The 18,935-nt window shown below is 44.6% G+C and overlaps 1 protein-coding gene across 2 annotated transcripts in view; it reads left to right on the forward strand.

Annotated features, from left to right (window-relative positions):
* Positions 1–18,935, forward strand: part of FRY (FRY microtubule binding protein) — a 364,889-nt gene that overhangs the window by 282,057 nt on the left and 63,897 nt on the right. For both annotated transcript variants that reach the window (XM_082244584.1, XM_082244585.1), the window contains exons 47-50: positions 5,966–6,106; positions 12,045–12,224; positions 13,100–13,261; positions 16,797–16,871. In XM_082244584.1, coding sequence (XP_082100710.1) covers positions 5,966–6,106; positions 12,045–12,224; positions 13,100–13,261; positions 16,797–16,871 — 558 coding nt within the window. The remainder of the gene's footprint in view (positions 1–5,965; positions 6,107–12,044; positions 12,225–13,099; positions 13,262–16,796; positions 16,872–18,935) is intronic.

Below are 18,935 nucleotides of genomic sequence, written 5' to 3' on the forward strand. Positions count from 1 at the left end.
TCAGTTTTTTTCTGCCTAGTCAGGAGTAAGGACCTAAGCTCCTTGCTGGGATCTCTGGTCCTGGCAAGCTTTTTTAAATAAATCTTTTTTAAGTTAGCTTTTTTCTCCAGTTGTTCCTGTGAGATCTTCAAGCAATTATGCCGGATCTGGGCGACGGGCTGGATGTTGAGATCCAGTGGTCACCCCAGCCGGCCTACTAGCGCGTGCAGGCCCTAGCTCTGCGCTGGGTCGGCCGCGACATAATCCCGCTGGACGGGGACTGGCCCGCGGGTTAAACGTCCCGCCGAGTCGCATACGACCGGTCGACGGCCGAGTCGCAGCGTCTCCTTTGGCCGACACCCCCCCCCCCACTGGGCGGCGAGGGGTTTTGTCTGGAGTGGCGCCCGCTCTGTTCCGGTATGGTGAGTAAATGTTTCCCCTCCTCATGGCTAACTCTGGGGTGGACCCGGGCCCCTCCCTGGGACGTTCGGACCCACACTAATCTGGGTTCCCCTCTGTTCCCCTGTGCACCCTCCCCCTGTGGTGTCCCTCTTCCCCCTCCCTTCCCCCCTATGGGGGGGGTGTTTGTGTGTGTGTGTGTGGGGTGGCTAGCCGTTTATGCAAGCCGCTAAGGGGGCTGGGGGGTCCCGAGTGTGGACGGCTGTTGTGCGGGGGGCTTCCTCCCTGGCTTCCCAGGGCCTACCTGCCGATCGATCGCCTGTTAGTAGATGTGGGGACCCCCCTTCCCACCACAGCGCGCGGGGCTGCCATTTGTTTGGAGTCCCTCATGTGGCTCATGGGGGCGGCCATCTTGGTACACCCAGCTCATTTTGTTTGCAGAGCTGGGCAGCTGTGGGAGTTACTGAGGGCGTGTGAGGGGGCGGAGCCCCTCCCTAGACCCGGGAAGGTCGCTCCACAGGACTTCCTTGTCATGTAGACAACGCTGAGAGCAGTCCTGTTGGACTCTGGTGCATCGTGTGGTGAGCCTTTTGGGGGTCTCTCTCTCTCTCTGCGGGGGTCTCAAGGCACGCTGTCTCATTGAGGGGCGCTGTAGCGCTGGGTGACATTTCTAAAAAAAAAAAAGTTTTTTTTTTATTATTTTTCAATTTTGTCATACTTTGCTGACGGGTTCCCCTGGTATTACTATAGACCCTGCTGCACATGTGTCACCACCTGATCCCCTCGAGGTGGCCGCAGGGCCCTCTGATTCTCCGCTCACCATTGATGCGCTTCGGCGGTCCTGGAGTCATTTGTGTCCCGGGTGAAGGTGGCCTGTCAGGGACGGGGTGCTAAAAAGCGACCTCCGCCTACCCCTGTCTTGTCTGATGCCTCAGATTCTGATCCTGAGCCAGTCGCTGCTGCTGCGGGTTCCTCCTCTGGGGCTGCTGTCTCGCGCCCCGTCTCCTCTGATAGTGAGGATGACCTCTCTGCCTCCTCCATAGCGCAAGACAAGGCACTAGTGGACGCACTGATTGTGTCTGTCCGGGAGACCCTAAAACTGGAGGTTGCACCTGCGGATGCAGCTCATACGGAAGTTGCCTTTGGCACTCGCAAGCCCTCCAGGGTGGCGAAGGTGTTTCCCTTTCCCAAATGCTTTAACAATATCATTAAGAAGGAGTGTGTCCGTCCAAAACGACTCCAGGGATGCCCAAACGGATTGCTAGGCGCTACCCGTTTGAACAGTCCCTCCTTAAAAAATGGACGGTGCCACCTTCGGTGGATCTGCTGGTTTCCTACCATTGCTCTGGTTTCACAGATGTTGACGGAATGGGCCAAGCTGTTACGCCATGATCTGGAGGGGAGAAGTCTCCCCCCTGCCGTGGCGGAGTTGCTGGAGCAAATGGTGCAGGGGCTACAGTTTGTTTGTGACGCCGCACTGGACGCTGCTCCATTGCTGGGGCGTGTGTCGATCTCGACGGTGGTCCTCCGGCGCATGCTATGGTTGAAGTGCTGGTCGGAGGATCAGGCTTCCAAAAAAGCCTTGACTGATCTCCCGTTTCAGGGGGATCGCCTGTTTGGTGCTACCTTGGATGAGATTATCAAGGATCTCACTGGGGGCAAGAGCACCTTTCTACCACAGGCTAATAAGGGTAAGGAACCTTGTCGCAGACAGGGACCTTCCTTTTCAGCTCACAAGAAGTTTTTTCGCTCTTCCGGGGCAGGCGACAAGGCGAAGCCCTCCAAAGCCCCCCCCCCCGGGGGGTTTCAAGAGACCCTGGTCTGGTAAGCAAAAATACGGTCCTTCCTGACCGGAGGATAAGACCGCTTCAGCCTGACGGTGCGCCCCCACCCATATCAGGGGTGGGGGGGGGGTGTCTTCGCCGGTTCCCGGACCCGTGGCTCTCCAGGATTCAAGACAAATGGGTTCACAAGGTCATACGGTCGGGATACAAGATCGAGTTTCGATCGCTTCCACCGGTGCGGTTCTTCCCTTCCAATATTCGACTGTCCCCGAATCGCCTAACGGCTCTGTTGGGGGCAGTGCAGGACTTGATGCAACAAGGAGTGGAGTCCATTCGCACAGTGGTGGCCTCCCTGCATCAGGGGGATTTTCTGGCGTCCATAGACATCAAGGATGCCTATCTTCATGTTCCCATCTACGCAGGACACCAGCGGTTTCTGCGCTTTGCTGTGGGAGAGGACCATTATCAGTTTGTGGCGTTACCCTTTGGTCTCGCTTCTGCTCCCCGGGTTTTCACAAAGGTTTTGGCCCCAGTTCTGGTGCTGTTACGGCTGCGGTACGGAGTCTCCGCAGGCTCAGTTTCATACACGGACTCTCCAAAAGGAGATTCTTCTCAAATGGAACCGGAATCCCGATTCCCTGGACAATCGGATCCGGCTGAGCAAGCGGACCAGGGAGTCTCTGGCTGCTCAGGGGCTCTGGTCCCTGGAAGAATCCAGGTGGCCGATAAATGTGTTGGAACTGAGAGCGATCAGGTTTTGCCTGGTTCACTGGATCGAGCATCTTCGGGGCTACCCGGTTCCGATTCAGTCAGACAATGCCACGGCCGTGGCTTATGTCCATCACCAGGGGGGCACCAAGAGTGTTCTGGCCGCCGTAGAAGTGGCCGGCATTCTTCATTGGGCGGAACGGTTTGTTCCGGCTCTTTCCGCAGTTCACATTCCGGGCATGGAAAATTGGCAGGCGGACTTTCTCAGCCGTCAGACCTTGGATCAAGGGGAATGGTCTCTTCATCCAGAGGTGTTTCACCAGTTGTGCCTTCATTGGGGCACCCCGGACGTGGATCTGTTGGCATCCCGGCTCAACAGGAAGGTGCAGAGGTTTGCAGCCCGCTCCCGCGATCCTCGGGCAGACGCGCTGGTTGCTCCGTGGGGGCAGTATCAGCTGCTGTATGCCTTTCCTCCTCTCAAGTTGCTGCCGAAACTTCTTCGCAGGATAGAGGCGGAGGGAAGTCCAGTCATCCTTGTGGCTCCAGACTGGCCTCGTCGGGCCTGGTACGCCAACTTGGTCAGGCTGGTCGCGGACGCTCCTTGGCGACTTCCTCTCAGGGAGGATCTGCTGTCTCAGGGACCGATCTTCCATCCTGCTTTACGATCGCTGGCTTTGACGGCTTGGCTGTTGAGAGCCATGTGCTGAAGGACAGGGGTTTGTCTGTTTCAGTTATTCCTACTCTGATTAAAGCGAGGAAAGCGACTTCCAGAAAGATCTATCATCGCACATGGAAGTCTTATATCGCGTGGTGTGAGTCCCTCGGGGTTCCTCCACGTTCTTACTCGGTGGCTCGGATATTGGCCTTCCTGCAATGGGGGGTTGAGCAGAAGTTGGCCTTGAGCACTATCAAGGGTCAGGTTTCACCATTGGCGATCTTCTTCCAGAGGCCACTGGCTACTCATTCTTTGGTGCGGAACTTCATCCAGGGGGTGCGGCACCTGGTTCCTCCGGTGCGCGTGCCCTTGCCGCCCTGGGATCTTAATTTGGTGTTGTCGGTTCTCCAGAAACCTCCCTTTGAAAATATTAGGGAGATTCCCTTGCTTACCTTATACCAGAAGGTGGCCTTTTTGGTGGCTATCACTTCTGCACGCAGGGTGTCGGAATTGGCTGCGTTGTCCTGTCGTTCCCCCCTATCTGGTGGTTCATAGGGATAAGGTGGTTCTTCGTCCGAATCTATCCTTCCTAAGGTGGTTTCTGACTTTCACTTGAATGAGGATATTGTGTTACCTTCCCTGTGTCCTAAGCCCAGTCATCCTCGGGAGTTTGCATTACACTCCTTGAATGTGGTTCGGGCGATCAGGGTGTACTTGGCTACTACTGACTCTTTTCGTAAGGCTGATTCACTTTTTGTTATCACGGATGGCCCTAGAAAGGGGTTGCCTGCGTCTGCCGCGACAATCTCCAGATGGATCAGACAGACGGTGGTGCAGGCTTATTCTATTAAGGGTCGGGTTCCTCCGTTCCCTGTTAAGGCGCACTCTACTCGGGCTCTTAGTGCTTCCTGGGCCTTCCGCCATCAGGCGTCGGTGCTTCAGGTTTGCAAGGCGGCTACCTGGTCGTCGGTTCATACCTTTACAAAATTTTATAAGGTTGATGTGCTGGCATCGGCGGATGCCTCTTTCGGCCGCAAGGTTTTGCAGGCCACTGTTTGAGGGGACCTTTGGTCTACCACGGGGGTTTTGTTTTTTTCAGGTGGGTCTCATCTGCTTGGTTCAATGAGTCCTCTGTTCTTCTGGTTGGCTCTGTTTTGGCCTTCTGGATTGGATTTTATTTCTATTATCCCACCCCTCATTTATGCCACTGCTTTGGGACGTCCCTACGGATATCAAGATATCAGTCCTGCGTCTGTCAATGAGCGACAGAGAAAACTGGATTTTTGACTTACCGTAAAGTCCTTTTCTCTTAAGCTCATTGACAGACGCAGTACCCGCCCCTCTATTTTGAGTTGGGTTGGTATGAGTCTCTGACACTGCTTTGTTACATAACTGACATCCTATGCAGGGAGAGAGAGGATATACCCCCTGGGACTGCCCATAGGTGTGGCCAGAACTTTTTTCCTGCCTAGTGTCCTACTCCTGTAGGGGGCAGTATAACCCTATGGATATCAAGATATCAGTCCTGCGTCTGTCAATGAGCTTAAGAGAAAAGGATTTTACGGTAAGTCAAAAATCCAGTTTTATATTGTTGTCCTCCGATATCTATCCCCATTGATATATTTCCCCTTGCCTCTTGTTCTAGGGATAACTTTAAAGTGGTTCTAAACCTCTGACATAAATTATGAACATAGTATTTCCCTTTATAGTGTGTGTCTCTATCCAGAGCACTAAGTGTCATTTCTGTCCACTGCCTAGTTTCTCTGCTATAAGCATGTGTCACTTCTGACAAGTTTTCCTGACACCAAGAGAACAATGGTGACGGGGGAGGGACCTCCAGCTGATTAACAGCCTCAGCTCTGTGCCTGTGTGTTGTGTGAAGGAGGTGTGTCCCTTCCCTCCAATCAGCTCTCGGAGCTCTCCTCACTGATTTAACTTTAGCTCCCCAGCCTCTGCTTTTCAGAGCTGAGAAAACCTGTATAAATTCTGTGTTTTGAATGGATGTAGGGTAAAGGTGGCAGTAAATAGGTACAACTTATGTAGGAGGATTTGTTTCATCTCTGTATATCACCCGAGGCCAGTCATGGGTATATGTGAGGGTTTACAACCACTTTAACATTTTGGATTCCTCTTCTCTTTCTAGATGACCAGAGTCACCAGTATAGAGAGAGGACTGACTCTTCCCATTGGGGACACAGATGTCAATAAACACGTAACGGGGGGGTCTAATCATGTGTCCAAGGCTAAAAAAAAAAAAAAGGTTTTTGTTTAGAAATACATTGTAAAACATAAATACACGGCTTTGGAACTTTATAATAGTAGTGTAAATAGCATCTGCTATGCAAACAAGGCAGTTGGCAGTTTTCTGCAGTAGAATATATAATATTGCTTTTTTAAATTGATATATCCCCATTATGTGTTTTTTTTTTTTTCTTTTTAGTTGCTTGAAAAAGGTCTTCCCAGCATGCAGCAGTCACTTCTGCAAATCATTTACAGCCTTTTGAGCCATATGGATATGTCTCTCATTCCTGGCAAGCAGTTCAACATGGAAGTACTTAAGACAATTGAAAAATTTGTACAGGTATGATTATTCTATATTCACTACGAAGTGTAGTGTATGGTACTGTATATACATGGGGGGTGGGGGTTATAGTAGAGCTGATCTGTATGAGAATCATTGTCTTTCTTCTTCTGGATGCTCCAACCATGAACTCTGTTCACCTGGCTCCCAAGATTTGCAAGTCTGTTTGGTCATTTCAGTAGGCTTTGACCTTTAACTGCTTGCCGACCGTATACTGTACGTGATTTTGCACTTCCGAGACTGGGGCACATGCATGATTGGACACAGCAGGAGCCAATCAGCAGTTCTGACTGACGCAAAGTCCGCCTGGACCCAGTGATTGTTCAGGTCACAGGCAGAACGGCAGTCTGCCTATGTAAACAAGGCAGCTCGCTGTTCTGAAAGAAGGGAAGGCTGTGATCCTGTGTTCCTACAAAGCAGGAACACGGATCTCTGCCTTCCCACAGTACAAGCATCCCCCACACAGTTAGCAAACACTTACTAGGAACACATTTAACCCTGATGTTAAACCCTTCTGTGCCAGAATCATTAGTACAGTGACAGTGCACTGTAGCACTGTCAGTAGTACTGATTACTGTATAAGTGTCACTGGTCCTGAAAAAGTGTCACTTAGCATCCAATTTGTCCGCCGCAATGTTTCAGTCCCACTATAAGTCACTGATCACGGCCATTACTAGGGGAAAAAAAAAATTCCGTAAATCTATCTCATAGTTTGTAGACGCTATAACATTTGTGCAAACCAATCAATATACGCTTATTGGGATTTTTTTTTACCAATAATATGTAGTAGAATCCATTTTGGCCTAAATTGATGAAGAAATTTTGATTTTTTTTCCATTTTTTTTATTGGATATGTTTTATAGCAGAAAGTAAAATATATATATATATATATATATATATATATATATATATATATATTTTTATTTTTTTCAAGATTTTCAGTTTGTTTATAGTGCAAAAAATAAAAACTGCAGAGGTGATCAAATACCATCAAAAGAAAGCTCTATATGTGGGGAAAAAGGACATCATTTTCTTTTTCGGGTACAGCGTCGCACAAAGGAACGCAGCGCCGTATCACAAACAATGGCCTGGTCATGAGGGGGGGGGGGGGTAAACGTACCGGAGGGCTACTGATTAACCGGTTGCCGACCGCCGCACGACTATATACTGCGGCGGTCAGCCCCGGCCAGGCAGAGTGACGTACCGGTACGTCACTTGCCTGTCACTTCCTTGTGAGCCAATAGCGGGCGAGCGCGCGCCCGCGGAGGCGAGCGCGCGCCCGCGGAGGCGCGCGCCTGCCGCGGCTCGTTCACAGGGAAGTTAGTGCGTGTGACCGGCGGACCCGATGTCCGCCGGTCATTTGCCGATCGTCGGTACAGAGGGAGAAAGACAGGCGGCTGATGTAAACAAGCCGCCTGTCATTCTCCCCTGTGTAGAAACAGTGATCAGACGGTTCTACTATGTAGGACCGTTGATCACTGTTCCTACACTAGTAGCCACAGCCAATCACAGTAGAAAGCACGCCCCTAGGGACACACACAGACCCTCCCTCTCAAAGTTAACCCCTTCACTGCCAGTGTAATTTTACAGTAACAGTGCATATATATAGCACTGATTACTGTAGAAATGTCACTGGTAACCCCAAAAGTGTCAAAAATGTCAGTCAAGGGTCCGATCTGTCCGCCCCAATGTCGCAGTACCGCAAAAAAAATCGCAGATCGCCGCCATTACGCATTAAAAAAAAAAACAACAAAAATTAAAAGAATCTTTCCCTTTGTTAGTAAACGCGATAACTTTTGCGCAAACCAATCAAAATACACTTTTTGCGATTTTTTTTTTTACCAAACATATGTAGCATAAAACAAATTGGCCGAAAATGTTAAAAAAGTTTGATTTTTACATTTTTTTTGGGGGAATTTCATATAAAAAATGTGAAAAATATTGTTATTTTTGCAAAATTGACGCTCTTTTTTTGTTTATAGCACATGATCAAAAAATCGCACAGGTGATCAAATACCACCAAAAGAAAGCTCTGTTTGTGGGAAAAAAAGGACGTCAAATTAGTTTAGGTACAGCGTCGCGCGACCGCACAATGGTCCGTTAAAGTCACGCGTTGCCGAATCGCAAAATACCCCCTGGTCTTTTAGCAGCCAAATCCTCCCGGGCTTAAGTGGTTAAAGGGCTCAACATTTACCCACTTATAGTGATAGTCAAGTTAGCAAAATCAACAGTTAGCTTTTGGGTTTACTACCTCTTGCAAACATTTATTTCTATTGCAGCTTACCGGTTCTTAGATGTGATGGTTGATACTTTTCTTTTTTTAAGCTTTCTTTCTTTTATGTCTACCTAGTGATCCAGCCCCTAAGCGTGTTTTTCTTTCAACAGAACAAGCTCTCCTGCAGATGGCAATGCAGTGACTTAACAAATACATTTCTGCGACTTGTGCCAGATTTCTGGAATTCCTCACATATTCTGTTTTCATGCTGAAAACAACAATATGAGACATGGGACATTTCAGTAACTGCTTATGGACATGGTAGAGCCACTGCTGTTCACTTGTCTCCAGTTGTGCATAGCTGTCTACAAACTTCTCAAATGGAAACAATGTGTATCTAAATCTGCTAGTCCATCTAACACTCTCCTCCTCTCAGACTGACCATGCTGCTGTCCAAATGTGCCCCCTGTGCTCCTTCATCCAGATTTGGGGCACTCTAGTCAAGGAAGTGTGTTACTGACCAGTTCACCAGTGAAAACAGAGGAAAAACAAGCCTAAAACCGAAATCTAATGCAGCCACCACATCTAATGATTGGTACATTGCAATATATTACATTTTTGGTTATAGATTGAATACCGCTTTAGTGTGGCCGATTTTTTTTTTTATTATTTGCAAGCAGATCAGTCTGAACCAAGGGGAATTACATAGTGTTAAAATGTAGACATTTGTGATTCATATACTGTATGATTGTCTACAGATCGGCATGCATGCATTTAGGTGAGCCAAACATTTTTGCAGTTTGCCAATTTGTGAATTGATTCACCAATCAAAGTAATTGAACATACATGAAGTGTCTGTGTTTCAATTGTAGACATTCTTTACCATATCTTCTATGCTAGACAGAAAAAAATTAGCATTTTTCATTGTATGCAGCCTGAAAGTTGCTATGCAGTCAAAAAGAAAACAGGTGTTTAAGTTGCCTGCTTACATGTGTTGACATAAGTCGGAGCATACACATTTGCTATCCAGGTCATTCACCGATTCGTTTCAAGAGACATACCCTCTTCATCAGGGAGTGTCTACTCTAATTAACTTTAGCATTTTAACAAGCATTAAGGAGAATACAAACATCCTATGTACCATTACAGAGTATACTTGCTGTGCTGCTTAGAAATAGAATAAACATGGACTTCCAGGCATTCACATTTACAGTATCTTTCTTAACCACTTAAGCCCCAGAGGATTTGGCTGCTCAAAGACCAGACCCTATTTTGACTGTAACGGACAATTGCGCGGTCGTGCGACGCTGTACCCAAATGAAATTGATGTCCTTTTTTTTAACCACAAACAGAGCTTTCTTTTAGTGGTATTTGATCACCTGTGCGATTTTTACTTTTTGCGCTATAAACAAAAAAAGAGCGACAATTTAGAAAAAATAATATTTTTCAAATTTTTTTATATGAAATTCTCAAAAAAAATGTAAAAATCTAAATTTTTTAACATTTTAGGCCAATTTGTTTTCTGCTACATATTTTTGGTAAAAAAAAATCGCAATAAGCGTATTTTGATTGGTTTGCGCAAAAGTTATTGTGTTTACTAACTACCGGAAAGATTTATGTCATTTCATTGTTTTTTTTTTTTTTTTTTACTAGTAATGGCGGCGATCTGCGTTTTTTTTTTTTTTTTTTGCGGGACTGCGGCGGACAGATTGGACCCTTGACTGACATTTTTGACACTTTTGGGGGTACCAGTGACATTACTACAGTAATCAGTGCTAAAAATATGCACTGTTACTGTAATAATGACACTGGCAGGGAAGGGGTTAACTTTATTGGTGATCAAGGGATTAAGTGTGTCCCTAGGGGCGCGATTCTAACTGTTAGGGGGCGTGGCTTGTTAGATCATCACAGAGACATACGATCCTACATAGCAGAATTGCATAGCCTCAGTGATGATCTAAGGGAGAATGACAGACGGCTGTGTTTACATCAGCCGTCTGTCTTTCTCCCTCTCCTGCGGGAGATTGCGAGTGGCCGGCGGACATCGGAGCCACCAGTCACACGCGCGGGGATGTCGGGGAACGAGAGTCTCCTTAAAATAGAAAATAAGTCTGTGGACATCCAAGACATCTTGACCGTGGCCAATAGGAATCAAAGTATACTTTCACAAGCCAGTACTTTATCTGGAAAACAGCATTAAAGCAAACGACGAGGTAGAATTGGTTGAGTATCATCTATATAGGGCTCAATTGCATACTAAGATTAGTGTACGTAATTCTGGAAGAATTAAGAGTTAAAGAAAAAATTTGATTTTAATGGGAGGAGAAGACAGTACAAGATATATACCCGCCCATAGACATTAAAGGGATATCTGTGCTTGCCAACATTTCCCAAAATATGAATCAGGCCTATGGAGATAAGTGGACATGCTGCGGACATATCTGGCACTTGCTATCCAAGTAAAACAATACTACTGGTCGAGATTTTCAGACTTCTCCCATTGCTCCCCCCATTGTTCCTTGAATAGCACTGTCTGCCGGTAGCTCATACACATGAAATCAATAACCCATCAGGTTAAAAACTGACAGATAAGTAGTGTAATGTCTATGTCTGTAGTTGTTTGTTGTTTGATACACAGTGCTTTGGAAAAATACCATTATGGTATGGTTTGCATCCACTTTAAAGTGCATGTCAGGTCAAAATAAAACCTATGCAGTAGGTACTGTAGATAGATGCACACTCCCTGTGTTTTATCTCTTTAAAGACCCTGCAAGTACAAAACAATGGGGTTGATATACTAAAACTGGAAGAGTACAAAATCTGGTGCAGCTGTGCATAGTAGCCAATCCGCTTCTAAAGTCCGCTTGTTCCATTAAGCTTTGACAGAAAAACCTGGAAGCTGATTGGTTTCTATGCACAGCTGCACCAGACTTTGCACTCTCCAGTTTTAGTAAATCAACCCCAATATCTGTTGATCTGCCAGAAATGCACTCAGTTCTTTATTTCTTTTTGTGGGCTGACAACACATAATTTTTGTGGACTAGTGTCAGCAACACCAAGCTGTTCTTTGATAACCTACTGTAACTCTCCCACTGTCCTCATTTCTACAACATAGGGTCTAATTGCTCTGTAGTCCAAGATAACAACTAATGCCTAATTTATTTTTCTTGAGCTAACACTTGGTGCACAAGACACCAAACAGCTCTAAATTGCTGACAAGATCAACCGGTATTTATTGTACTTCTCAAGCAGATATAAAAAACAATTTTAAGGGTTTATTTAACAGACCATAAGGTAGAAAATATGAGATGGTTTTTGTTAGGGTTTACCTACCCTTTAATATTTGCATAGATGGAAATAAATTAGGCCAGATCAGCAGGGATCCGTCAGATTTCGGTTTGTGTGTGGCCTTCCCTGTTCGACAGAAGTTGATCATTAGATTTACTTTTTCCAAACAGACACTGGAATAATGTTGTTGATCAGCCTCTGATCAGTGTATTCTGACAGCTGTGATTGGTGCTGTCAGAGTACAATGTTCCAGCAAGGGGGAGACCTCCATCCAACTCACTTGTGTGGATGGAGGAATCTGTTTTTTTCTGTTCAGTCTAATAAATATCTGTTGGCTGCATGGTATAATTTCCCAATTAACCATCACTACCTGCATTTGGAAAAGCTTTCTATGGTGCATTCATGTACTAATGTGAGGAATTTGTGTCTCCTCAGAGTATCCACTGGAAGGAAGCCCTCAATATATTGAAACTGGTTGTATCTCGATCTGCTAGCTTGGTGTTACCAGCTTATCAACACGGCGATTTGACAAAACTGGAGATTAGCAGACTGTGGACGAGTTCCTCCAAAGAGCTGCCAGGGAAGACATTGGATTTTCACTTTGATGTCTCCCAGGTAATGTGTTGTAACTATACTGGCGATGCAACCATAATAATGCATAGTACTCGTGAGTGACACCTTTCACACATCTCTGTTTATTTTATTCATGTTATATTTCTTACACATTCCTGTTAGGGAGTTAACTGCTGTTTGTTCATTACATTTTGGATAGTGTATTGATTTTCTCTGTTAGTTTAAAAACTGCATGTTGCTTACAGATTAACTTTTTTTTAAGATTGTGCACTGTGATAAGCAATAAAGATTTGTGTATAATGTATCAGGTGTATAAAATACTAAGCATCTTGCATGGAGCAGTAATTATCAGCATGAAAATGTACAAAAATGCTGGGTGGATCAAAGGCCTAACAGTAAATGTATGCATACTTGGCAGCAGTCCATCTTTTCATGATATGCTCCTGATTTCCATTTCATACCCCAATATGGTCATCTTGGAGCAGATAAGTCCCAAGGCTTATCCAAATATGTAAATCCATCAAGATAGCACATAATGGCTCTCTTTTTCATTTTGAAAAAGGTTGTACGTACAGTAGATATGAGTGCAACATTGCGTGGCTAATTTATGAATGTAATACCGGGCAGGAAAATTACAATTCACTGTTGGTTCCCATTGACAAATTGTGCAGTTTGTAGTCAGGAGCATTATTCATGGTTCACTCAAGCTTCTGTTATGCACAGTTGGATGACCAGATCATCATTAACAAAGTTGGATCCCAACTTTTCAGCAGAACATCTGATTAGGTTGAGGTTCAAGTATGGTGTATAAAGTTTAGTATAATATAGCTTTCCTCCTGTTAGTAGGCAGGCAGTTGATGTAGGTTCCAAGATAATACATTAATATTATTAAAATAAAATTGTATTTGTGTCCCTAGACCCCCATCATTGGTAGAAGGTTTGATGATCTTCAAGGGTCTGGAGGACGAGATGGTAAACGTAGGGCAATGCCAGTTACTCGAAGTACCTCATCCACCTCATCTGGATCCATCTCTAACGCTTTAGTCCCGGTCAGCTGGAAGCGACCCCAGTCCTCTCAGGTAATCTTCATTCATTCATTGTATGCTTTAAGATGCATTAGCTCTCTGTGTTACACTGTTTAGTGGTAAGCTGAAAAAATGATGTTATGGCGAAATCTTGCAGAAGGAATTAGCCAGCTGCAGCTGCTATGTCAGGAATCTGAGAAGCCAAGTAATGGAGATATTAAACAGGCATTACAGAAATGCCTTGCTCCCTCCTTTGTGTTATGATATTTCTTCAATCAGATGTTGTAATGGGGGCCTTTTATTTTCAGGAAATCATCCAAATACTACAATAGTTCACTGGCTATACTGATTAAATAGATATTTGCCTACTCCAGTAAACCTGTAGCTGATAGTGTTCGCTTCCGAACTAGATTTCAAATATTTTATACCTGCAGACATTGTAATATCAATAATGAGGACATGTAAGCTCCCCGCCAGTCTTGCCAAATACTTGGCTGAACGTTTTTTCAAGTGGCTCCACACTGGAATAGTATAAAATGTTAAGCATGCTGGTAGATTTCCATGATGGAGATCTAAGATTGTTATATTCTGGTTTGGAATGCCTGTTGTCCTTATTTTACTATTCATACACTTCCCGAAATCAGGCAATGCACAAATCATTATTTTGCTTGTCTGCTAGTTAACTTAAATTGATTGTAAAGTCAGAAGGTTTTTTTTATCCTAATGCATTCTATGCATTAAGATAAAAAGCCTTCTGTGTGCAGCAGCCCCCCTCAGCCCCCATATACTTACCTGAGCCCATCTCTATCCAGCGATGTTGCAGGAGGACTCTCCTTCTGATTGGCTGAGACAGCAGCGGAGTCCATCAAAGTCAGTAAGCCAATGAGGAGAAAGAGGGGGCGGCCTCAGCTCGGGTGCCCCCATAGCAAGCTGCTTACTGTGGGGGAACTCAACAGGGAGGGAGGGGCCAGGAGCACCAAAGAGGGACCCGAGAAGAGGAGGATCTGGGCTGCTATATGCAAAACCAACTGCAGAGCAGGTAAGTATAACATCTTTGTTATTTTTAGGCAAAAACAAAAAAAACAAGACTTTAGTATCACTTTAAGTATGGTAAAAGTGATAACACCACCATTGACTCCTTTGCAAGTGAAATTATTCCATCAGGTGTTGTAAAGCTTCACCTGGAACTATAACACTCTGTTGATGCCATAATTTCCTATGTACCTCTGTTCCTTCAGTGCTGATAATTTTAGCATTTGCAGTCTGAGTCTTGCTGTTAGTGGCTTGGGCCTTTGTAAAGCAAGGATTGATTTATTATGAATGCATAATGATCAACAAATCTTTGTATTAGGTGGTTGGTTGTCTTAATTTATTGTCACTTGTATTTTCAACACTCTGCAGTCTTGTTGTTGTTCCAGATCATGTGGCTTGTTTCGAGGTCAGTGTGAAGCTGTTGCAGTTCTACAACTTTAAGAATCATGCCAACCTCTGATATTTTAAACCAAGGCTTGCTAATAGTTAATTGTGGTTCCTTTACACCAGTAGTCTCCAAACTGCAGCCCTTTATTTAGTCCTTGGGACACTTTTTCTTCCACTAACACCAACAAGGGGCATAATTCCTGCTACTGACATCAACAGCGGGGCACTATTTCTCCCACTGACCCCATCGATGGGGCACTGTTCCTAAAACTGACCTCAATGATGGGGATCTATTCTACCCACTGTCACCAACAATGGGGCACTATTTCTTTCACTGACACCAACAATGGAGCACTATTTCTTTCACTGACACCAACAATGGAGCACTATTTCTTTCACTGACACCAACAATGGAGCACTATTTCTTTCACTGACACCAACAATGGAGCACTATTTCTTTCACTGACACCAACAATGGGGCACTATTTCTTTCACTGACACCAACAATGGGGCACTATTTCTTTCACTGACACCAACAATGGGGCACTATTTCTTTCAGTGACACCAACAATGGGGCACTATTTCTTTCACTGACACCAACAATGGGGCACTATTCCTTCCACTTATACCAACAATGGGGCACTATTCCTTCCACTTATACCAATGATGGGACACTATTCCTCCCAATAATACAAACAATGGGTCACTATTTCGCCCACTGATACCAATGATGGGACACTATGGGGTTTATTTACTAAAGGCAAATAGACTGTGCACTTTGCAAAGTGCAGTTGCACTCTTCAAGTGCAGTTGCTCCGGGGCTTACCTAATAAGGTAAAGCTTCACTTTACAAAGAATGCCCAATCACATGCAAGAAAAATGTAAAAAAAACAGCATTTTTGCTTGCACATGATTGGATGATGGATTGGCTCATTTACTAAGCTCTGAAGCAACTGCAGTGTGCACAGTCTATTTGCATTTAGTAAAACAACCCCTATTTCTCCTAGTGACACCAATGATAAAGACACTATTCCTCTCACTGATACCAATGATGGGACACTACTCCTCCCACTGATACCAAAGATGTGGCACTATTTATTTGACTGATACCAATAATGGGTTCTTCCCACTGATTCCAATGATAAGAAACTATATCTCCTAGTGACACCAATGATGGGACGCTTTTCCTTCCACTGACACCAATGATAAGACACTATTTCTCCTAGTGACACCAATGATGGGATGCTATTCCTTCCACTGACACCAATGATAAGACACTATTTCTCCTAGTGACACCAATGATGGGATGCTTTTCCTTCCACTGACACCAATGATAAGACACTATTTCTCCTAGTGACACCAATGATGGGACGCTTTTCCTTCCACTGACACCAATGATAAGACACTATTTCTCCTAGTGACACCAATGATGGGATGCTATTCCTTCCACTGACACCAATGATAAGACACTATTTCTCCTAGTGACACCAATGATGGGATGCTATTCCTTCCACTGACACCAATGATAAGACACTATTTCTCCTAGTGACACCAATGATGGGATGCTTTTCCTTCCACTGACACCAATGATAAGACACTATTTCTCCTAGTGACACCAATGATGGGATGCTATTCCTTCCACTGACACCAATGATAAGACACTATTTCTCCTAGTGACACCAATGATGGGACGCTATTCCTCCCACTGACACCAATGATAAGACACTATTTCTCCTAGTGACACCAATGATGGGACGCTATTCCTTCCACTGACACCAATGATAAGACACTATTTCTCCTAGTGACACCAATGATGGGATGCTATTCCTCCCACTGACACCAACGATGGGTTGCTGCTCCTCCCTCTCACACAAACGAAGAGGTGCTATTCCTCCTAATATTAAAGATGCATTGTTTACTCCCACTGATGTCAGGACAATTTATTTTCCCACTGGCCACAGTTGCCCCCCCCCCTCCCCCCATAAAGTCTGAAGGACAGTAATCTGGCCCTTTGTTTAGAAAGTTTAAAGACCACAGCTTTACACCTTTAGAATTTCTATAGTAGCTAAATGTGTTGGGCTGCTTTTTATTGTCATTTATTTATGATGATCTTGTCTTTCTTTCTTGCTTTCTTTCTTGCTTTGTCTTGCTTTCTTTCAATTTGCTGAAGAAGAAAACAAGGGAAAAACTGGTGAATGTCCTTACACTATGTGGCCAGGAGGTGGGCCTCAGCAAAAACCCCTCTGTGAGTATCTGTTTGGAAATATAATAATCAATCGTAATTGGTGATGTTTATCCAGTTTTAGGCAGCAGGGGGCTCCTAATTCCAAGGAATCACAGAAAATGGTAATAACAATCTTGTTACAGTATGAACACCAGCTAGAAAAAACGTCTGTTTCCCATTGCAACCAAGGTGTTACTTTTCCTTCTCTCACCCGCTTAAAGCAAAATGACAGCTAGAACAGCGGGCATTGGAAAACACGCATCATATTTCCCCATTTCAATTTTTATTAACCATTTGACTCCCAGGCCTATTCTGACACTTCTCACTTACATGTAAAAAATCAGCATTTTTTAGTAGATAGTTACTTAGAACCCCCAAACATTATATATTTTCTAAAAAACAAGACCATGAAAAAAAAAATGTTGGTTGTTGCAATTGTTTATGTCACATGATATTTGCACAGCGGTTTTGCGAGCAAATATGTTTGTGAAAAAGTACACTTTATTGAATTTCAGTGCACACAAACACAATATAATACCCTATTGTTTGGTAAAATATAAAATATGTTATGCTGAGTAAATAGATACCTGACGTATCACACTTTAACATTGCACACATCCATGGAATGGCGACATTGGTTCTTAAAAATCTCTATAGGTAACACTTTAAAAGCCTTTATAGGTTACCATTTGAGAGTTACACTGAAGGCATAGTGCTAGAATTTTTGCTTTCGCTATGCCGTTTGCAATACAGTGCACATTTGCACGGGGGGGACAGGGGCACTTTCATTTTTTATTTATTTATTTTATTTTATTTTTTTGAACACTGTCTCTTTAAAAAAATTTATTTGCTATCACAAGGGATGATTATTTGCTATTAGTGGGGGAAATAGTGTCCCATCCCTTGTAATAGCATGGGCAGCGGCAGATACTTTTTACTGAGAGATCTAGGGTCTATTAGACCCCAGATCTCTCGTCTGCCCTCAAAAGCATCTGATCAAACCGAGATCGATTTACAAAATGTTTTTTATAAACAACAAACTGAAACCAGAAGTTAGAAAATCCTTGTCGCTTCCGGTTTCATAGACCATAGAGATAATTGGGGAACTTCTGTTCCTCCCTCTTCTCTATGGTGACCCGGTGGCTTCATTCATGAGGGGCAGAGGAGGGGGCAGGGGGGGGTTTGGAGGCTTGGGTATGTAAGGTATGTCCATCTGGGGCAAGTTGTTAATAAGCCCCACTGTCACAGAATTATTTAAAAGGGTAAATGCGCACTGCACAACGTTTTTTAACATGCCAGTTATGCGAATGTGTCTTGAAACTGTATGGCTGTTTTTGGGCTGTTATGTTTGACCTTAAAGCAACATTAAAGCTTCATTTATTAAAATTAAAATAAATATACTTGCCTGATTTGTGCAGTGGTTTTTCACAGAGCAGCCGTGTTCCTCTTCTGGGGTCCCCACCAGCACTGCAGGCTCCTATTCTTGGGCAAGTGCCCCCATGGAAAGCCGCTTTCTCTCCCGAGCCACATTGTCTGAGTCTATTGAGTGGGCTGCTTGGCCCCGTCCCCTGCTTGCTTGACACAGCATTTGATTGATACCAGCAGGAGCCAATAGCTCATGCTGCTATTAATCTGCCAAGGGAGGAGGAAGACGGCAGTGAGAGCCATTGCTCTCGTGCACATCGCTAGATCGGATCGGGCTCAGGTAACAATAAGAGTGGGCTGGGGGGGGGGGGGGATTCTGCCGCACAGAAGGTTTTTTATCTTAATGCATAGAATGCATTAAGGTGAAAAGCCTTAAGGCTTTAGAACCATTTTGAACTTGCCAATTTGAGATTTGCTAACCTGGAGTTGAACCCTCTACTTGTACTTTGTTACAGACTAATGCCTCGTACACACGCACCGATTGCTGGCCGGCCGATCGGCCGTCTTTTGTCCAGTGGTGTTGTGTTGGTTGAAATGTGCTCTAGACTGCACACGAATTTTGTCGGCCAACAACAACCAACTTCAGAAGTGATGTCATGTTCTGGTTTACTTTTCGTGTGTTTTTTCTTCTCTGAGCATGCCCAGTCTTGCTCATCTGAT

This window comes from Pelophylax lessonae (assembly GCF_965119305.1).
Source record: "Pelophylax lessonae genome assembly, chromosome: 2".
NCBI lineage: Eukaryota > Metazoa > Chordata > Amphibia > Anura > Ranidae > Pelophylax > Pelophylax lessonae.